The sequence below is a fragment of the Lemur catta genome, chromosome 16 (assembly GCF_020740605.2).
Source record: "Lemur catta isolate mLemCat1 chromosome 16, mLemCat1.pri, whole genome shotgun sequence".
NCBI classification, from domain to species: Eukaryota; Metazoa; Chordata; class Mammalia; order Primates; family Lemuridae; genus Lemur; species Lemur catta.
The window spans coordinates 24,181,755-24,194,438 of record NC_059143.1 but is presented as its reverse complement, the minus strand read 5'-3'; the positions used below and the strand labels follow the sequence as shown (position 1 = coordinate 24,194,438).

General features: G+C 35.9%; 1 protein-coding gene across 1 annotated transcript in view; it reads left to right on the top strand.

The window, feature by feature from the left end:
* Positions 1-12,684, top strand: part of CCDC178 (coiled-coil domain containing 178) — a 351,257-nt gene that overhangs the window by 79,407 nt on the left and 259,166 nt on the right. The window contains exons 11-12 of the mRNA XM_045527704.1: positions 9,851-9,946; positions 10,092-10,228. Of these exons, the coding sequence (XP_045383660.1) occupies positions 9,851-9,946; positions 10,092-10,228 (233 nt within the window). The remainder of the gene's footprint in view (positions 1-9,850; positions 9,947-10,091; positions 10,229-12,684) is intronic.

Here is a 12,684-nt window from a genome sequence, read left to right as displayed (position 1 = left end):
TCTGCTTCAAGGATCAAGTAACTGGGGTCTGGAAGCATTGGCCACTGCTGCTAATTCCATAGTGGCTCAACATCTACAGCTGGTGATGAACACTAAAACTCATCTACAAAATATTCATGTCTTCATGATCTGACTTGCCAGTGGTGAGAAAACAAAACTAAACTAAGCCAAAAGCTACCAAAAATCAAGAACACACCCTTTACCCTTGGCCCACATTCCATAATATGCATGACTACGTCTCTTATTGATTAAAACCAGTTTGCATCCTAAACCTTTCAGCAACTGAAATTGGAAACTACACCCTCCCTCCCTCCTTTCCTCCTTTCCTTCCTTCCATCTTTTTTTCTCTTTCTATTCATACCGTTCTACTCTTTTTCTGTCCTAGACTTTGATGCCCAGAAAAGCACGTTAGAAGGAAGGTGAAATGGAGGTTCACCGACTATTACACATTATTCACCTCAATGACAATTTATTCAATTATTTAACTTTTAAATAAATTCAAGTTGAATATAGTTAATAACCAATACAAACAATATTAAAATGAATAACTTTATATATATTGTTTTTATGTTTGGTTCTTTCTATGGGATAGATTGTCAAATGTTGATATATCTTTCAAAATAGATATTACTAAGTATTTTCCAAAAAATTTTATATGCATATGTGTGTGTATATTAGGAACAATACAAATGTCTGATTTCTCTAATTTTTTTCTCAGCATCATAGGTATTTTTAAATTCTACTAACCTAAATTGTTGAGTTAAAAAGTATTACATTAATTTCTATCTTCTTGCCTGGTAGTGAAATAAATACATTTTTCCCCTTTATTAGTCATTCAAATTTCTTTTTGCGATTACAAAATTACTATTCATGACATACTACACAATTTTAACATGATATACTACCAATGAGTAACATTTTCAGAATTATGTACATATTATTATTTATATTAGGAAAGGAATTAGCACATAAGACCAGTGAATACATGGATTTTATTGCTTAGCGTAGGGCGAAAGCAATAGTACTTATCCAAAAGTTACAAATCTCAAGAATTTACACATGCAGTGCTTAAGGTGTACTCATGAATGTTTCATAACTTTATTTACTGAGCCTTCCATAAACACTCATCAGAGGCATGGTGGTATAGATCATTGATTCTGACCCTTAGCTACTGAATGTTCATGTTTACTTTTTATTCTTTCCATTGAAAAACATATTCAAAACCCACTTCTGGAGATTGTCAATTCCTTGGTATGTGAAATATGTATATTTTATGCATCAGTGTACTAGAAAGCACATTCACTGGTATTAAGCCCATCTCTGATTTTTGCCCTTCTGTAGACTCAATCATAGATAAGTGGTTAAAAATGAAAAATTTTAAGCATAGAGGTAAAGGTACTAGTGAAGAATATAAGTTGTTTTCAGATGAATGTGAAGACCCAGATTAAAGTGTTGCTTACATAACCCTTTACTAATATTGTGAATGTATGAGCTGAAAAGAAATAAATGTGAATTTTGGGTTTTATAGTGAAGAAAAATGAATCTATTTTATTATGTGTGCTAGGATTTGTTACAATGTCAAGTGTGAAATAATCCAAAATCAAATGTCATGTTGAAGCACAAAATATTCTACAAACCTATCAAAATTTTAAAACAAAAAGGATATTTAAATCCGGTGGAAACCTATGTGCAGAGTGACATAAAATGAAAGTGCTAAATCCTTAGAACCATGTTTTTAGCATTGCACTGAATTTCAGAACCCAGATCTGCTAATGCAATTAACGAGACATTCATCAAGACAGCTACCAAAGACTGAGAATAGGGCCCCAGTCTCTTCTGGCTTGTAAGGTCTCAGTTGAGAAGTCTGCAGTTAGTTAGACTGGGTTTTCCTTTGTAGGTTACCTGCTGCTTTCACCTTACGCTGGTAGGAGTGCCTCTTTCATGTTTACTTTGGCCATTGTAATGACTGACTATGTGTCATGGTGATTGCCTCTTCCAGTGAATCTCCCAGGGGTCCATTGAGCTTCTTGAACCTGGATATCTAGATTTCTAGCAACGCTAGGGAAATTTTCTTCCATTATCCCCTCAAATAGATTTTCCAACTCTTGTGTATTTTCTTCTTCACTCTTGGGGATGCCTGTGATTCTTATGTTGGGCCTCTTTACATGGTCCCATATTTCCTGTAGATTTTGTTTGTTCCTCTTGTTTCTCAGTTCTTTGACTGACTTGTTTAACTCGAAGGTGTTGTTTTCAAGCTCTGAGATTCTTTCTTCTGCCTGATTTAGCCTTATTCTTAAGACTTTCCACTGTGCTTTCTATTTCCTTGAATGAATTTTTCATTTCCAGAAGCTCTGTTTGATTTTTTTTTTCCGTAATTTGATTTCCTTAGTAAATTTTTCATTCATTTCCTGCATTGTTTTTGTGGTTTCTTTATGTTGGGTTTCTATTTTCTCTTGTATTTCATTGAGCTTCCTTAAAATCCATATTTGAAATTTTTCATCTGTCATTTCAGTCTTTTGTTTTGGTTGGTATCCATTGGTAAGGAGTTATTGTTTTCTTTTGGGGGATATCCTTTTGCTCTGATTTTTCATGTTTCTGGAGTTCTTTCACTGATTCCTTCTCATCTGGCCTCTCAGTTGAGAACTGGGGGTACTGGGCCTGGCTTACGGGCCTATCTCTGGGTGCCCGAGGTTCAATCCCTGAGCATGCCAGGGTGAGGAGTGCTGGTCCTGAGTTGCCTATGGGGTGTTCTAGCAGGTTTGGTGTACCTCTTGAGTTACCTCTGGCTTGCTGTCTTCACCTCTTCCCAACAGTGTCTAGTGAGTTAGGTCCCCCAGCTTACTCTCAGTGATGGTGGGTGGTACTTGTGGGTATGAATCAGCCACTCCCTGTTTGCTTGAGATGGAACACACTATCGTGGGCTATATTGTTATTCTCCCTGTCATTGGTTGATGTTCGTGTGATAAAGCTCCTACTGAGATGTTCTTCTGTATCCATGCAGACTCTGGTCCCCAGGTGGAGTACTTGAGTGCCTGGAGCTTTAGGAGGGATCCTGTATTTCCCAGGGGGTTTCTTGATCTACACCACCACTGAGGTAGGGAGAGAAGCAGGGCACTTAGTGGCTATGTTTTGGGAGCCTGAAAGCTTTGCAAAGCCTTGGCAGGGCTCAGAAGTTGCTCTTCCATCTCTTAGGGGGAGCCACTGGTAGGAGGGTCAGGATAAGTGCTCCTAACTGGGAGAGCTGTTCTCGTTCTCAAGGAGGGGACTAAACACTTGTTAAGGCCCCAGGCTGGGTTCTTTCCACCCTTATCCAATCACACAGTTTTTCTGTGGGGAGTGGTAGGTGCTTCCCCAAATGGCCACTCCTTGGACCCCCACACAACCCTGTAATATTGGCTCAGTAAATGCTGTAAAGGGCATGCAAATTGACCTCCCTGCCAGTAAGTGGCACTTGCCAGAAGGAACAAACTGCAGTGTTGTTTTTGGGTCCTGTGACCAGCTCTAGTCCTTCAGGAGAAGCACTCAAATGCCCCAGGTGGTAGATGGGGCCCTGGAACTTCCAGGTTAGTCCTTATTCTCTGCCTTAGCAGGTAGGGAAGTCTGGCTGGGAGGGCTTGGTTGGGTGAGCCTGACTTCAGGCTCTACAAAAGTTGGCAAGGTATCTGTTTCAGCAGGGGTCAAAGGTCTGCTCCCAACTTTTGGGCAGAGCCACCAAGGAGAGACTGAAGTGGTCCCTCCCATCCAGAAAGTCTGTTTGTGGAGGCAGGTCCATCTGAGACTCACACACTGGCAGTCTGCAATGGGCCTCACTTTTCTCCCCTGCTCCTCTGCTCCACCATCTCCTCTGACATCTGCCTGGAGGCAGGATCCCAAGCCAGCCAAGCTCCTCCGCAACTGTGCTATGGGCCAGGAGGTTTCTTGTCCAGGATCCTGGCCTGAGCTGACAGTGAGGCCCTCCCGTGAGGGAAGAGGTGCCCCATGAGCATGTCGCAGCTAGGACCCACACTGCACTCTGCCCCCTGATCTGCCCATGTGGGCTCCCTCGCCTCCCTAGACCAAGGTCATTACCTGACCATGCCCAGGAAAAGTGCACTTGTCCCAAGTTTCCCACACCCAAGGGGTGCCTGAGCAGGATTGATATCCCTCTGCCTTGGGGAATGCTCTGCTCTGATGCAGCCACTGGCCAAGCAGCACTGGGGAGGGCCAGTGAGCAGGGGGCTCACAGTCTGAGCACCCTTTAGTCTGCTGCAGGACCCCAAGAGGAAAGGCCTGAGTCCCATACTCTGTGGAAGCCTTGGTGTGGTGGCTCAGTTGTCTCTCACAGCAGCCACAGGTGGGGGAGGGGAAGGGGAGGAAAAGACTCTGTATGGAGGAATGCTAGCACTCTGGTCATCTCCAATCCTCTCTCCAGGAGGCAGCACAGCGGGAATGTCCAGGCTTTTTCTGGAGTCATGCAGATCACCTGGGACCTTACAGACCCCTGTGGCTCTGGACCCCTTGCAGTCTGGGCCGGAGTTGGGAAATGTCTGGGTGGGAACCAGCAGGATGAAACCTAAGGAGTTGAAGCCCACTAGGGGAGTACAAAGGCCCACAGTGGGTGGAGAAGCAATATGGTGCCTGTTGTCCTGGCTCGGGTCTGTGGGGGCAGGAAGTGCCATGGGGATTGGGACCCTTGTACACAAAGGAAAAAAAGACATTTTATTAAAAAGACACTTGCACTCAAATGTTTACAGCAGCACAATTCACAGTCACAAAGATGGTGGAAACAACCCAAGTGTCCATCAATACATGAGTGGATCGATAAAATGTGGTATACATATTAATATACCATGAGTATTATTTAGCCATAAAAAGAAATGGTAAACTAATAAGTTTTGTAACAACCTGGATGGAACTGGAGACCATCCTTTTAAGTGAAGTATCACAAGAATGGAAGAATAAAAATCATATGTACTCAATACTAAATTGAAACTTATAGATCAACTCATGTTCACAGGTGGTAGTAAATTTCAATAGAAATCAAGCAGATGGGAGGGGGGATAAGGGGATGGGTAAAGTCACACCTAATGGGTACAATGTACAATATCTGGGGGATGGACACACTTATAACTTTGGCTCAAACTGTACAAAAGCAATTCATGTAACCAAAATGTACCCCTGTAATATTCTAAAATAAAAGACTTACCAAATAAATAGTAGCGTAGTGAGATTCAGACATATAGCAAACAAAATGATTTATTAAATACTTATGTTGAATAACACAATTCATTTTTCACTAATAGATGTGACCAAAAACATAAAGAAGTGAAGTAATTATTACTTCTACTATAAAAAAGTTGGTACAATTCATTGCAAAGTGATCAATTCATTGATATTGTGAACACTTTTTGTTAATGTTTCCAAATAAATTTTAAACTTATTGATGACTTCTTAAGAAACAGCAGCATATCCTGGAATCCATGTTTTTTGTTAAACGCAGATTGATATTAATGCCATAGTAAGAGAAAACAGTTTGATCCACATACTCCAACAACTGTTGAGGAAGCAAAATCAACCCTTTATTCATAGAAAAGCCATCACAGAGATACAGAGATTTTAAGACAAGTGCATAATGAAGTTGTGAAAATGATTCAACAAATTAGTTGAAATCATCGAATATTCATATGATTTCTCAGATTGTAAATGGATGATCAGTAATTATTCTTTCATACTGGTTTTCCTGAAAACTCCTCATTCTCTATTAAATTTGCCAAAATAGCTTCAAATCTTTGAGAGTGAAAAATTCAGGCTTCCTGATGACTTTTATGATTGGGAAATATATTAAAAATTAGGATATTTTACAAAGATGTTTTCTCATTCAAAAATTTTAAATTTTTTAATACAAATTTTAAGTATTCCACACTAAGGAAAAAAAATCAGCCAAATTGAAGCCACAGAATAAACTCTTTATGTCAAACTAGATGTATCTTATTGTCCCAAGGACTTGTTTAGAACTTTATTTGGGGAATACAGTCAAAATATGCTCACTAGTGAAAAGCTCGATTAATAGTTTTCTCATGGTTATTTTTTAAACACAATGGTAATGATGGCCAAGCCCAGTGGCTCAGACCTGTAATCCTAGCACTCTGGGAGGCTAAGGCAGGAGGATCACTTGAGATCAGGATTCAAAACCAGCCTGAGCAAGAATGAGCCCCCGTCTCTACTAAAAATAGAAAAAATTAGCTGGGCGTGGTGGTGTATGCCTGTAATTCCAGCTCATGGGAGGCTGAAGCAGGAGAATTGCTTGAGCCCAAGAGTTTGAGGTTGCTGTGAGCTAGGCTGATGCCATGGCACTCTAGCCCAGGTGACAGAGCCAGATTCCATCTCAACAACAACAAAAAATAGTAATGATGAGTAGGTAACAAAGCTTGCATATCCCTTTGCTGTCACGCAAAGTAATTTGACAATTTCTGAACAAATTCTGAAAAATATTTCCAAGGCTTTTTGAAATGAAAATTTATTAAAAAACTATTTTCATTTTGGTTAGAAATTAAGTCTAATGTTCAATTATCTAGGAAAATTATTATTAATATATATATATACAGGTAAATTGTTCTATAATTCATTTAATCTCTTGAAGTTAAAATATTGTTTCAAATGTTCCTTTAATTACTAATCATAAGCTATTAAATTCTTCCAAGAGAAATATACTTTGCATTTCTTTTCATAAATTGAATATGTTTAGTATTACTTGTATTTTATTTTTATTTTGTTATGTAAACAAGTGAGTTGACATAAAGACCATTGATTATATAATAATACAAATGGTATAGTATGCAAATATGACTAAAATAATAAAGAAGGCTCTGAAATGGTTTGAAAAACAAAGTCTCAATGAATTATTCACTTTTCTCATTACACTGTAGGATCTCATTGCATCTTAAACATGTTGGATTTTAGTTTTTAATTGTATAATTCAGTGGATTTTAGTATATTCACAAGGTTATGCAACCTTACCCACTATCTAATTTTAGAATATTTTAATTATTCCAAAAATAAACTCTATAGCCTTTACCAGTCACTATCAATTTCTCTTCCCTCTAATTTACTTTCTATCTTTATGGATTTGCCTCTTTTAGACATTTCATACAAATGTTATCATACGATATGTGTCTTTTATGTCAATTAGATAATGTTTTCAAGGTTCATATATGTTGTAGAGTCTATCAGTACTTCCTTCCTTTTTATAGCTGAATAACTTCCATTGTATGAATATGTCACATTTTTTAAATCCATTCTTCAGTAGATGGAGCTTTTGGCTATTATGAATAATGCTGCTATTAACATTCATGTGCAAGTTTTGGTGTGTATGTGTATTCATTTCTTTTGGTTATATATCTAGGTGTGGAATTTCTGGTTCATATGATAATTCTACGTTTAACATTTTAAGGAACTGCAAACTGTGCTCTGTGTGCTGGCTTGTTTAGGCGCACCTTTAATATTCACTCAGGCAGTTGTCAATTCTGCCTTAGTTTTAACCTCCTGCTTTCATAGAGCCTCAAGGAGCTTCCCAGGTATTAGGAAGGCATGTGAACAGCCTCCAGGCTTCCACACATCCCTGGGTATTTGTAGCCTCCCTGGAAAATGTTGGAGCTTTACAAAGCCACTATGAACATCATTCCCAGCCTTTCCTCTTAAGTTTGTTGATTAGTCTGTTGTTTGTCACAATTTTTAGCTACAAAGTTAATCAATTGCCTGTAATTTTTTTTGAACAAAAGCTAATCAATTGCCTGTAATTTTTTTTTGAACAATCATGCCCCAGGAAAAGACTTTTCTGGGGAAAGACTTTTTGTACTGCTTGAGCTTTGCATCAAATCAAATACAGACATTTTTTGCAAATGAGGTCTTCAAAAATCTACCGGACAGGTTAAATAATGACAGTTTTTTGAGAATGAGGCTTTGAATGGCCTGGTTCTGCTCCCTCTGTTGGCTGCCAGATTGCTGGTTTTCACTGCAAATTGTGGGTTGTTTTCCTTAGAGGCTTCTGTAGAGGTGGAGAGAACTAGGAGAAGTTAAAACACCACCAAGCTCATTCTTCTTACTAGGATTAGGCTGTTATCATTGAAAAAGTGCTCCCTAAATTGCTGCAAGGCTTTGGTTAACTTCCAGAGTTTTGACAAGGCTGATTTGATGATTTTTGCCAGTTTTGTAATTGTATTTATGGAGGAGAGAGTTTTCCGGGGGTTCTTACTCTGCCATTTTTACTGATATCCTTTGCAAGGACATAATCTCAAAATGTTGGCCTTTTATTTCACATTTTTCATGGTCTTATTTTTCCTTCAACTTTGTTTAGGGTGTCTTCTGTCACGCGACTTTTATATTTAATAAAATATTCTGTCAAACACATCAACAGATTTCTTGGTTTACTTAGCAAGGTGACGCTATCCTTTAGCCCAACATTACACAAATAAACTCATATTGATTACTCTAATAATTTATAATGTTTTGTGTTTGAACTTAGATTTTTATCCATCTGAAATTTTATTTTTGCTGTGATGTGAGTTAGATGTGAGGTAGAGAGACCACTTTGTATTTTTTAATCAGATTCTATATTATTCCAGCCCTATTAATTAAATAATTTCTCTCTCACTGAATTCCAATACCACTTTTTAAAATATTAATTCATGTGTATTTCTGGCCTCTAGTTTTTCCCTCTGCTCTTTATTACAATGACAAGAATAAATATTGCTTTAATATAGTGATATTATAGGATATTTTAATATCCAGTAGCAAATTTCCAACATTAATTTGATTTTTCAGATATCTCTTAGCTAGTTTCCCATTTTACTTTTACTTCTATATGAACTTCATTTGATGCAGTTCAACAGTGAATTCTCCATTTTATTATGTTTTGAAATAATTTTAAGAGAACTGACATTATATTATGTTAAACCTTTCCATCACATATCATCCTTTTCATGTGAATCTTGATTTAGGCTTTTTAATAAAAGTTTGTGTTTAAATTTAGAGTTGATCTTGGTTTTTTTGTCAGATTTATTCACAAATATTCTATATTTTTGACAAAACATTTAAAGTATATATTTTTTAAAACAGACTATTCCTCTTATACATAAAAGCTATTAATTTCCTTATCCTTATATCCAGCCACTTTACCAAAATCATTTATTGTAGTTTTAAATAGAATCTTTTGTTTTTCTAGATATTTAATCATATCATCTGAAGTTGAGATATTTTATTTATTCATCTTCAATATTATAATGGCAATATTTGATTTAATTATCTAATTGTGGTTAGCTAGTCTTTCACAAAACATGATTAATAATAGTGGTGACAAAAATACTGTGGTCTTATTCTTGAGTTCAATGAGCAAGAGTTCAGCATTTCATAATTTATTTTCATATTTAATGTTGGTTCTTTATATTATACATGAGTAGTTTTTCTTTGTACTAACTTAAAAAACTATGGAAACTAGTGAATTTATTAAATGGCTATTTTGCAAAGTGTTGCCACATTTATATTATTTTTTCCTTTAATTTATTGATGTGATGAACTATAACATAAAATTCTCTAGTCTTTCAATTTTACATAACTGAAACACATTCTATTTTATCATGATTAATTATTTACTTATACACTAGACTAAATTTAGACTTGATTCATGATACTTTATTCAGAATCTTGTACTAATTTTCATAATGTAAACAGCCTGTAGTGTGTTATTTTATACTATTTTAATCAATATTGATTAAGTTATGGTAGCTCTGCAAAGGGAAATATAATCTGTTTTTTCACTTATAAAAGGATGAAATGCTCCACAATTCACTTATTTTCTGTTCATTTTTTTTCTTAGCTAGATGATTTGAGAAAAACTTATGATCAACTAACCTGGAAAAAAAAAATTTTTGAAAAGCAGTATGTGGAAGCACTTAATACTTTTTATGCTGCAGTAAGTTTACCTTTCCCCTTCTTCCCAATAGATCTACATTCTCTTCCCAGTATTAACTCATGTAACTAAAAGTAATTTTATTATTAGATATTTTCCTTTTGCTAATTAAACATGTATAAATTATTCTTTTATTCTTTTCTTAAAGAAAAAATCATGGGATATTGAGCTTTCTAATGTCTCAAAAGATTATGGAGATATTTCAATAGCATATACTCAAGTGACAGAAGACAATAAAAAACTTATGATGGATCTTGACGCTGTAACAATTCAAATCAGTGACAGGTAATTCTGAAAATAATTTTTTTTTCTTATATCGTATTTCCAATATGTTAGATATAATAAATCTCTACAATTTCTGTCCCCCAAGTGATATAGAGTTGTTTTTGTTTATCATTAACTTAAATTTTGTTTAGTTCTATACCAAATATTGTTCATTAATCACTCTGTATCCCTTTTGAAAAGTCAAAATAACAAAAAAAAAATGATCTTATAATAATGAGTTTTACACACTCTCACCTCATCTCCTTTTGATATAACCTCTTATACTCAAAGATACTTTAAACTTAAAAAACAGTAGTTTCTGCCTTATCTGTGGGGGATACCTTCTAAGACACACAGTGGGTGACTGAAACCACAGAGATTACCAGATCCTATATATACTAATTTTTTTGATCTGACAACCAAAGCAGCTACTAAGTGACTAATGGGCAGGTAATACATACAGTGTGGATAAGCCGGACAAAAGGATTACTACATCCTAGGGGGAGAGGGTAGAACAGCATGCGATTTCGTCACACTATTCAGAATAGCCTGAAATTTAAAACTTATGTATTATTTATTACTGGAATTTGCCCTTTAGTATTTTCAGACCTCATTTGACCTCAGGTAACTGAAACTGCAGAAAGTGAAACCACAGATATGGGGGGACTACTGTGTATCGAATCAAGCTCCTGATCTCCTTTAGTCAAGCCTCAGCTCTCCCCTGCAACTACTATACCTAGTTTTCTTGGTATAGAAACGAATGAGTTTTCTTGACTCCTCTATTTCAAACTCCATATTCAACATATGAAGAAGAACTATTCCACATACTAAATATGTTTTTAATCTGTTCACTTCATTACTCCACTGGTTATCTGGTACAAGCTATCATCCTGTCTCGCATAAACTTACAGTGACTTACAGACTGGTCCACATGCAGTCATTATTTTCCCTTTTTAATCCATCATGTACATTTAGGTAGACATGTTTTCTTTTTCCTATTTTTTTAAAGTAAGTATAATCAATTTCTCTCCATATCTACATTAATTTTAGCAGGTGTGAAGGGACAAAACCCTCTGCTAAACATATCTCACAAGGTCCTTTGCATAGGCATAGCTGCTTGGACAGTCTCATACTGTTTCTGGTTCACCTTTATTTGGAAATTTTTCTTACGAGGGTTTGGAAATTTCCTCTATGAATATGTATTTTAACCTTAATTACTTTTTCCTCTGTTTATATTCTGTTCTTTGCTTTAGTTTTGAAGGAATATTAATGATTAATCTTGATTCTCAACTATTTTTAAATGAGTAGATGCATTCTTTCCTAAATGCCTATGTGTATACAATGTAGCCTATTATGTGTTTGGACTTGAAAAAAACGTAGGGAGACAAAGGCTTAACTATCAAAAGAATGTCCTCATTCAGTAATGTAAATGCACATTCACACATGCACACACACATGCATAGCAGTTATAATAAGCAGGTAATCAGAAGTTCAAGGTATTAATACTAATTCTGGCTATAACACTAACTTCCCTTTTTCCTCTTAGCAAAAAAGATCTAATACTAGTTCCTTGAACTCCTGATCACCAGTCTCATTTAGGGCATGAGAAGGCGCTTCACTTGGTGATATTTATTTATGATTTTGTTTAAAATGTTCTACTTCCAGTAGTTTTGATTCTGTTCTATTTTCCTACTCTATGGAAAAGTTATAATTAGTATCCAGAGCCAAATTAAATGTTCTTCTATGTATTATAATATGAATTATTCATAATTTAAGAATCCTCTGGTGTTTTGGTAGGATATAATCCTTCTCGTGTTTCTTGGACAATATTACCAATAAGGGAGAATGTGTGCCTGCTATACTTGAATCATCGGGGAATCAGCAGAGAGCATATAACTGCTTAAATTTCATATAGAAATTCTTGCTGACCCTGTATAAATAGCTATAGACATACAGGGTGTCCCAAAAGTCTCCATACAAAGGAAAAATTTTGTAAAATTTTGTAATGAGTATTTTGTAAACAAAGGTACATTTAGCTACAATTTCCCATTTTCTCTACGTATAGTGACTTGTATAATATAGTTATATTAATAGATATGGACATGGATATAAATACAGATATATATTTAGTTCTTAATGCCACAGAAATGTGCTGCCTGTTGTAGAAATTTTTCCTTTACAAGGATAAAAATGGACATCAATACTATCTGTAATGTTCTTCTTATAAATTAATTAAATAAAAACAATTTAAACCTCAGGATAGCAGAAAATCAAAACTTTCAAATACAGTGGCATAGTTTATAATACAATAATGTCAGTAGTCAGCACTTCAGAAAATTTGCAAGTCATATCAAAGATCACCCTGAATAAAATACATTTTCCGGCCGGGCGCGGTGGCTCATGCCTGTAATCCTAGCCCTCTGGGAGGCCGAGGCGGGTGGATCACTCGAGGTCAGGAGTTCGAGACCAGCCTGAGC